Below are 9,628 nucleotides of genomic sequence, written 5' to 3' on the forward strand. Positions count from 1 at the left end.
CAAGTCAATAGACTAATCAAATGTTTGTTTAATTTTTAGATATTCAAGTTTTGTGCAATTTGAAGGAAACTTAATATTTTGATACATTAGTGCACCGCTTCAGTGCTTCTTGGCCAAGTTGTGAGCTGAAACTACTTTTTGAAACTAAATTATTTATGTATCTTTCCTTTTGCGGCCGTGTTATGTAATTTCGAAGAAACATGTATTAGTTTTGTTAAAACAGAACTTATTTGTGATTCACTGATTTGTGCATTTTTTGTTTTTATGCATATTTATGTAGTGTTTAAGAAAAATTACATTATTTACACATATGATGGTTACTCACTTTGTTATGCAGTTAGAGAATTTCATGCCATCTATTTTGTTAATTGGGCTACAGATGAAGGAATTAGGTGATGTTTCTTCACGTAGAACATGCTCAATTTTTTTTCAAAAATAAATCCGTTAATTCGGTCGGTGACCGAATTAACCGATTTTATTTCGGTTCAGTTTTCATCGGTTATTACATTAAATCGGTCGGTTTGGTTATGATTAAATATTTCGGTTCGGTTCGGTTATCATTAATTCGATTCGGTCGGTAACCGAACCGACCGAATGCTCATCCCTGATCGGAATGATAAAATTTTGATGCTGAAAAACAGAGCAAGGGACTGCTCAGAGCTGAGCTCGGTCTGCTCTTTTTGGCAGACCGAGCGCAGCCCCTGATTTTCCAACCCGAAGGTTGGGTTAAGAAGGGGCGCTCGGTCGGTTCGGGAGTTTTTAATCGACCGAGCGCACCCTAGGTTGAAAAAAATAAAATAAAATAAAATTTGTTTGTTCTTATTCCTTTGTTGTGTAATTAATGATGTTTAATTACTAATTGCCCTAAGAATGAAATTAGCAATCCGAGGCCCCACATTCGCCTTTCCAAAAACACACCTCTCGAACAGATTTCCTGATGCGGTGATATACCACCTGAGGAGAAATGAATCCCTATCTGTGGCAGTCAATTGGGGTTGTGTTCGACAGTGCTGGTTAGTGAAAAAAAATGAAGAAGTCAGATAAAGATTAATAGATCTGGAAATTTTCAAAACGTATACTCGGCGATCTAAGTTTTGGTAGTGATACAAGCAGATGAAGAGGGGAATCGTTCAACAAATTTACAAATCGTAAATGAGAGAACACTGGAACAGAAGATGTTGGGTACCAGCCCAATAATAAAATTGAAGCTTTTTCTAAAACTTAAAAACAAAAAGTTGAAGCTTACGGCCACTGAAACAATCCAGAAAATCAAAAAAATTATTATATTTGATAATATAGATATGGAGGCAGGGGTAATTTGGGAAGGTAAAAACATATACTCATTTTTATCCATCAAATATTTCCTGATGCGGTGATATACCACCTGAGCAGAAATGAATCCCTATCTGTAGCAGTCAATTGGGGTTGTGTTCGACAGTGCTGGTTAGTGAAAAAAAATGAAAAAGTCAGATAAAGATTAATAGATTTGGAAATTTTCAAAACGTATACTCGGCGATCTAAGTTTTGGTAATGATACAAGCAGATGAAGAGGGGAATTGTTCAACAAATTTACAAATCGTAAATGAGAGAACACTGGAACAGAAGATGTTGGGTACCAGCCCAATAATAAAATTGAAGCTTTTTCTAAAACTTAAAAACAAAAAGTTGAAGCTTACGGCCACTGAAACAATCCAGAAAATCAAAAAAATTATTATATTTGATAATATAGATATGGAGGCAGGGGTAATTTGGAAAGGTAAAAACACATACTCATTTTTATCCATCAAATAAAAAATGTATCAAACAGGTTTAATTTTTATCATTTGTAGTAATTATCTATACATATCCATAAAATAATCCACCAACTCACATATCTTTTATTTATCCTATTATCCTTACCAAACAGAGCCTAACAATGTTGCAAAGTCATAAACAAAATATAAATTTTTACTATGGGTTATCGGAGAAAAAGAGCGGAGAAGATGAAAAATTACGTTTGTTTGTATAAATTATTTATGTATGGTTTCAAAAGAAAAATCACGATAATCTTGTATTTGTTTTTAACAAAATTTTGTTTGTAAAATATTAATAGAATAAATTTTTTTAATATTATTATCTTGTTTATAATTTTCATTAACTCGAATAAGAAAAGAAATAGGCAAAAAAATTTGGCTGAGGGGTATTTTGGTCACTACAAAAAATACACAAAATTAATCTATAATATTAAAATCTTATCAAACATCATGTATTTTATCCACTACGATATTTATCCATCTTTTTCATTTTCTAATATCTCTTTTTATGAATCATTTACTTATCTCATCACACTTATCAAGCGGAGAGAATAGCTAGTATCCATTTTATAAGCTATCACATCATATCATTTAACAACTTTGAAATGGGATCATCCTGCATCATGTGGTTATGAGTAATGAGAATGATTTGCATCTTGCATTACTACTCGGACTATGACCGTAGTAAATTTAAAGTTACACAAGCACGATATGAGCAATAGACAAAACTCGACGCACTTTTTTCCTCTGTTCAAAATGATTATGTACTGCTCACAGAGAAATATTCAGAAGGGAAAATTTTTGTCTAAATTGGTTTTTGCTTAGCAATTGAAGTTCAAAATGGCCGTCGTTTGTTATTATTGTATGCAATCTAATCAAATGCTATACTCTATAACTTGATTCTTCTTAAATGTGTGGACTCCTCGGGGTCTTTGAGTCCCCATAATTTAGTCTGCTGTTGCACCACCAAAACCGAAGTATCACTTTTAAATTCCGAGGCAGCGAGAATTTCTCCGATTGCTCCCAATTCTCCATGCTTATTCCACTCTGCTAGCTGAAGTATAATAGGCGATTCCCCATGGCGCCGTCCAACCAAAACAAGATTGCACGCATTCGCCACCCATCTAGCTAATGTTATTACCCCTGTTCCACTCGTTACCATCTTCTCCTTGTACACTATTCTCTCGGTTTGTTGAGTTCTTTGCTTGAATTCGTTTACAATATCAGCATCCAACATTTTGCTTCTCTCAGTGCCTGCAACAATTTCAGTCATGCTCGAAGCCAAAAACCGAATAAGAGTTAACCTTATGTTGGAATTATCCGACATCTTTAGAGCATAGGCTAATGCTTCTCGATCATCCGCACCACCAAAGAAAAGTACTACCACTCGATATTCAGGTTGTTGTGCATTCACATATCGGGATTTCAGATCTTGATGATCAATGAGAATTCCAACTGAGCATGGAGCCTTCTCGAGCACGACTTTATTAAGACGTCTATATGCAAAGGATGATTCCACCATCCCCTGTGAGGTGGGTTGCTTGTGAAACGGAAGAATGACTAAAATGGTTCTCTTTTCCAGAGCTAGGGAGCATACATCATTGTACATTGTCTTGTAAGGGGAGATGCCCTTGTAACATTGCAATAAGAAAAATTCAGGATTTTGCTGTTCAAGATTTCTGAATGCATTAAAGATATGCTCGGACTGAGTCGGATTATGACAAGGCTTCTCGCGTTGTTTGTGAGCTACGAGTAGAGAAGATGCACGACCCGTTAGCTTTACGAGATGCAGGACGACCAGATTAATAGGAGACTCTTTTTTCGGACTAGCTAATTGGAGGAGACTAATAATGGAGTGAACATGTTCTTGGCTATGTATACATGCAAGTATCCTCAATTCATCATTGCCTCTGCAATGTAGAATAGTCCTTCTCTTGTAAGCAACAAACCTCTTTGAAGGATCATAAAGAACTTTCACTACAAATGAGATTACTCCAGTTACAGCAACCACTGAAATGATCATAATGGTATAAATTTCCTCAGAAAGAATCTGAAAACAAAATATACAAGAGAAGAAACTTTAATTTCATTTGGACATAATCTTTTAAATCATACAAATATCGTTTTTACGAAATACTTGTCACAAGAACGTCGTACTGATTTACATAATCGTGATGGTAATTTGGTAAAACGAATTGAAATGCAAAACACATGGAGCTAGACTTACTTCTTGGTTCTTGATGTCATTCAAGAAGGCAAGTTCAACAATGCCTTTGGTGTTCATGATCAGTCCAAGAGAAAGTGCATCGCGAAATGGCATCCTAGAAAACACAAGAGGCAACATCGACCCCAGAATCTTCCCGACAAATGCAACAAAAACAACCAGCTGTATTACTCCGACGTTTTTAAAATTTACGGAGAAAACATCCATTTGCAATCCAGAAACAGTGAAAAAGAGTGGTAAGAGCATCACGGAAACAAAGCAATCAAGGGTCTCCACCAACGCAGCTCCTAATGGCGGCCCATCAGGAATAACCAAGCCTAGAACTAAGGATGCAGCTGTAGCATGGATACCGATAACTTCACCGACAAATCCAATGCTCATCAATGTGACAAGAGCTAGGAAAATATGTATTTCCTTCACCGGTCTCGGTTCTGGAGTATTTCTGATTACCCATAAAGCAGCTGGACGAATAATATATATTACAAAAATGATAAATAGACCAGCTGACGAAAACGAACCTATGATCATTGTTAGTGAACTTGTCTTGGCTAACCGTGCTGCAAACTTTATACACATGACAGACCAGAGGCAGATATCACAGATAACTGAAGACGAAGAAGCTAACCGCCCAACCTCTGTATTAAGAATCTTGAGTTCATCAAGAAAGCAGGTAATAACAGGAAACGCGGTCATGGATAGTACAAATACCACATGCGGAAGTGCTTTGTATAAATCATGATCCAACAACAAAAACTTATCAAGGACAAAGGAGACTAAGCCAGCAAGTCCGAAAGGAACGAAAAAACCTAAAATTCCCACAGCTAATGCCACTTTACCAGATCTCAAAACCATGGATAGGTCCATTTTCACACCAATGAGAAAAATAAATATCATGAAACCGAAAATCGATATGGTGTCCAGCACCAGTCTAGCTTTTCTTGGGAACACTTCAGCCAAGAAAGTCGGATTATGGCCAAAACCTGATGGCCCCAATATCGCACCACTCTGCACATTGGAACAGAGAATTAGCAATTCACCTATTATATTAATCAATCATACTTTATTTATTAAACATTACAAATATCATTGAAGTTGAAAATGCCTTAAACAGTACTGAAATGCATTCATTCACTGGCATCAACCAAAATAACATGAACGATCTCATCATGAATTAGATTAGTTATTGAGAATCAATTACTGGCGCGATATGGAACGGAAAATTAAAAATTTTACGTAAAAGGGCATTCCCAAAATTGATAATAAATGGCAGAATCGAAACATTTCAAATGTGAGATGGAACTCACAAGAATTTGTGCGACAATCAATGGTTGGCCAAATGGCTTGAGAAGGAAGTGTACTGTACGAGATAGAACTGAGAAAAGAGACAATTGCAGCAACAAAACTGGAACCGAACAACTCAACGGATCTTGTCCAAAGATTAAGCCTCTTGTGTTGATCTGGTTCAAGAAATGGCAGACGGAAGGGGGCTCCGAGCCCGAATGTTGCAGACTCTCGTTCATGACCGCCGACGTAGTAAATCCCAAATCATGAGTTGTTACATATATGTCTGGACACCATGCTTCATTTTTTTTTTTTTTTGTTCAGATTTCAGAGAAAAGCGGAAATTTCAGAGTTTTTGTTGTTTTTGCATACAAAATAAAAGGGTCATTGCATGGTGGGTGGATGAGCAACACATTTGGAGAACACCAATGTCGTCGCACCAAATGCATGGTATTTCTTTGCAAAATTTCCTAGTATTATATATTCATAAAACGATAACATCTTAAATTATGCTTAGTAACCTTGTATTGTAATATTTATATTTATTTTGTAATAATGTGGATAATGCTTTATCGATATCCGCATAGTTGCATGCATATATACAATTTTTTTTTCGCGTTAAATCGGGGAAAAAAATACAAATCATTAAAATTAAGTGGGCTTTTCGTATGCTTGTAAGTTACATATTAGTTTATACATTAATCAGTTTTTTAGTTAGAAGAGAATATTGTTATAATTGAATCTCGAATATAAGATATCGTCCTTAAATATAAGAATTTGATGTCAAATGATATACTTAATCATCACCAATCAACATTGATCTAATTAAGAACTGTAAATTAAATGGGCCATTATAATTGCATTAAGCGTAGCGAATATAAAACTTTGGATAATTTTAATTAATAACAAAAGTTAAAAGTGTGTTTGTGAATATATAGTTAAAAACTTCAAGAACTTCACACACGTTATATAGTTTCACTCCTCACTACTTTTCTAGTTCCTAAATGATTAATTAATTAATTAAGAACTTTTTCACTGCTATATGTTCTTTTATCAACTCTAAAATCAAGTTTGCATGCATGCATGTATTCGTTTGAGATGATCTCTATAACTAATTTTTTTTTACCATGACAGATAACTGCAGCATTTTCATTTCTTAAAATTTGTCATTGTTTTTTGAGGAAATTTGTCTATACATATTCCTATTTAGTTCAGTAACCTTATCATTTGAAAATCTCAATTCTAAGTCCCCTCAGAATATATTCTAGAACTTAATTCTTCTACAACCATATTTTCATTTTTTCTCTGGTTCTGAAGCATTTCTTATATATACATATACATACCCTCACCAGTACCACTGGTGCACAAGAACTCCAATCCTTCGAAGGGAAGAAAACAATTCCAAACACTGAGCATATGTCTTCTGAGGGCAGCACCTCTCCCTGATCTCCCATCTGTTGTAATGGCATTCAAGAAACATCTCGTCGATCAAGCACGCGGCTTTCGTCTCGATCAGACGAGGAATCACATGAAACTCACTCCCTTCAATATCCATCTTCACCACCACATAATCCCTATTCGTCACACTGCTCTTCAGCCATGTAGCGAAGTCGAATCCTTGTATCTTGTTCGGGTCACTAATGAAATTACTAGCAGATTGCACGGATTGAACCCTGCCCATCCCTCGACCCTGTTCCTTTTTCTTTCGCCTCTGTTCGCGAGAGATCTCGAAAAACAGCGTCTCGTTCCTAATCCAAGCCGCATAAGGCAACAGTGTCACCCCTTTCTTCAATGTGTACTCTTTGTGGAATGCACTGTCGGCCTCTACTGCGTAAATTTCAAAGGGCTTCTCTTGCTTTGGATACTGTTTCTTGAACCATCCCCCGATGCTTGATCTATAACTCCTTGCTCCAAGATCGATATACACATACCTATTTTTAAAACTTATATCAACCATTTTGGACAGATATTTGACATTCTTGATGTTTCTTTTCAATGCTATCCGAGGTTTCAGAGGCTCCTCTTCAATCAAAGGCTCTGCTTTTTCAATCAATTCTAGCTTGTGCCTAGGAACCGAGCATTCATGATCGATCTTGCCTTTTGAAGCTTCCCCCTTTTCCGTGTGATAGAAAATTCCATTATCCTTTTTAAACACAAGTTCCCAACTCAAAGAAGAATCCAACCCAATGATTTCACGGGAATTAAGCAACGTAAAAGTGTCGACTAATCGAATCAAAGAGTTGAAACCGTATGCATCATTGGCTGATTCAGTGTGTACCACGAAATACCCTCCTGGTTTCACGATTCTTGAAACTTCGGAAGCAAACCGGACCTGTCTCGATTTCCGGTCGAAACCGGCGAAAACGAAATCGAAGGTGTGATTCTTGAATGGCTGGTTAAACTTAAACCCCTCGGCGTATCGAACAGTGCTGGAAGCAACTCCCATTTCTTTCAACGCATCAATCTCGAAGCCCTCTTGAGTTGCAATGCAGAGGGAATTGGAATTCTTGGAAAGGACGCCTTCGGCGACGAGGTTCCGGAAAACGGAGGTGTAGTGGGAGCGGCGGAGATGGGCCGCATCAGCGTCGGAGATTGTGGTTCGTGGGAAGAAACAGAAGTCGATGGATTCGCAAGATTGGCCTTTGACGGTTATGACGTATGCAAAGCGTGCAAGGAGCACTAGAACACAAAAAGAGAAGAGGCGCAGCAGAATTTTGGAAATGGCGGCGGACTTGGGCGGCGCCGTAGTCTCCATCATCAAGAAAAGGATTATATATGCATGCATAAATCAGGTACGTATTCTATATGCTTCCAACGATCAATGGATGGAAGAGCAAGCCCGGGCTGCATTTCGCAAAAAGTTCGTTTGGTATTTCGCAAAAAGTATAATTTTTTGTTGGACAAATTATAAAATTCTGAGAATCCAAAATATTAGGCTGCATTTGGATACAAAATATTTTAGTGACAAGGATTCTGTAGTTAGGTGGATTAATTAAACCAAATAAAAAACATTTTTCTTCGACCAAGTTTTTCGCGAGATGGTTTCATTGATCAATATTTGTTATACGAATTGATCTGACACATATTTATAATATAATATTTTTAACAAAAAAATTATATTTTTTATCGTTCGGATCGAATAAGAGATCTGTATCACAAAATTAACTCGTGAAACCGTCTCATAGTAATTTTTATGTTATTTTTTTCATACTCGTACACCCATGCACGCGTTGCGTGTTTGCACAGTCTGTTTTTTTTAAGAAAACAAAAAAAATTGTAAAATTAAAAAATATAACGTTTTCATAAATAAATAGTCACTAAAATGCAACATATACATCAATTTCACGGATGTGTACATTTTCGTAAATAAAAAGACAACACTAGGGGTGATCACGGTGCAGTTTTGCGGTTATTTGGAAGAAATTCAAACCAAATTGCCACTTGCAGTTTGGTTATACTTAATTTTATTAAATTGCGGGTTTTCATGTAAAATCGGTTTCGTGGTTTTGGACGATTTTAAGCGGTGGCGGTCGGTTCGCGATTTTTTTTGAATGATAAGTAAATTGGAAAAAAATATAACTATTCAAATTATTTAGAACAATGAATGAAAACTATAATAAACAATATAAAACTATATAAAATAACAATCAAGCGACAAAATAACAAGAGAGAATTAGGTAAGAAAATTTGAAGGAGAGTTGAGAGAGTGGATGTGGCACAAGTAGGAAATCTATTGTATATATAGTGCTAGTTAATAAATAAAACCCTAACTAAATAAAATTTTACATGACGGTGCGGGGTGGGGCGGGGCGGTTTTGGCGAAATATTATAACCGCACCATGTGGGCGGTGCGGTTTATTTATTTTTTCTTAACGGAGGTTATTTTAAAAAAAATGAGATACAATGGTGTGGTGCGGTGTGGTACGGTCGGTTTGGATGGTTTTTAAAAAATTTTGATCAGCCCTAGACAACACAAAGTGAATGTCATTTAGTAAATAAGAAAATATTTAATGACTAACAAAAGATAATGTCATATTAAATGACTAATCTACCTAAAATTTTGATTTGTTGTGAATTAAATTATGATATAATCGCAAGTTTAACTCAAATTTCAGCAATTAATTGAAAGTTAATTAATTAAAGAATATCTACTATTAATTAAAAGTTAGTTAAGATATCTAATATTATAATATAGAAAGATAAATATTATTAAAATTATTCTAACGGCTTTTCCTAAATTGGTCCTTGTATCATTTGGATAATTTTCGGTAAAGTTCAAAATTTAAAGAATAAAACGTTACGTAATGGATACTTATTTATTTTAAAAAAT

General features: G+C 35.7%; 2 protein-coding genes across 2 annotated transcripts; both read right to left on the reverse strand.

Annotated features, from left to right (window-relative positions):
• Nucleotides 1-2,645: 2,645 nt before the first annotated feature.
• Nucleotides 2,646-5,537, reverse strand: LOC140893106 (cation/H(+) antiporter 15-like). The gene is made up of 3 exons (XM_073302173.1): nucleotides 5,322-5,537; nucleotides 4,021-5,022; nucleotides 2,646-3,843 (listed from the first exon to the last, which is right to left on the reverse strand). Exons 1-3 carry the CDS (start codon nucleotides 5,535-5,537, stop codon nucleotides 2,683-2,685), a joined length of 2,379 nt encoding a protein of 792 aa, XP_073158274.1. The 3' UTR covers nucleotides 2,646-2,682.
• Nucleotides 5,538-6,643: 1,106 nt separating this feature from the next.
• LOC140889813 (uncharacterized) lies at nucleotides 6,644-8,053 on the reverse strand. The gene has a single exon (XM_073297542.1). It carries the CDS (start codon nucleotides 8,051-8,053, stop codon nucleotides 6,644-6,646), a length of 1,410 nt encoding a protein of 469 aa, XP_073153643.1.
• Nucleotides 8,054-9,628: the final 1,575 nt, after the last annotated feature.

This window comes from Henckelia pumila, chromosome 3 (genome assembly GCF_033568475.1).
Source record: "Henckelia pumila isolate YLH828 chromosome 3, ASM3356847v2, whole genome shotgun sequence".
Classification (NCBI taxonomy): domain Eukaryota; kingdom Viridiplantae; phylum Streptophyta; class Magnoliopsida; order Lamiales; family Gesneriaceae; genus Henckelia; species Henckelia pumila.

Bases quoted from the DNA above. Each gene is read 5' to 3' on its own strand.
- LOC140893106 (XM_073302173.1), bottom strand. From the start codon at position 5,537: ATGAACGAGAGTCTGCAACATTCGGGCTCGGAGCCCCCTTCCGTCTGC. The intron at 5,023-5,321 runs GTGAGTTCCATC...TCCAATGTGCAG, and splicing joins TGATTGTCGCACAAATTCTT to AGTGGTGCGATATTGGGGCC. The intron at 3,844-4,020 runs GTAAGTCTAGCT...TTTTGTTTTCAG, and splicing joins ATGACATCAAGAACCAAGAA to ATTCTTTCTGAGGAAATTTA.
- LOC140889813 (XM_073297542.1), bottom strand. From the start codon at position 8,053: ATGGAGACTACGGCGCCGCCCAAGTCCGCCGCCATTTCCAAAATTCTG.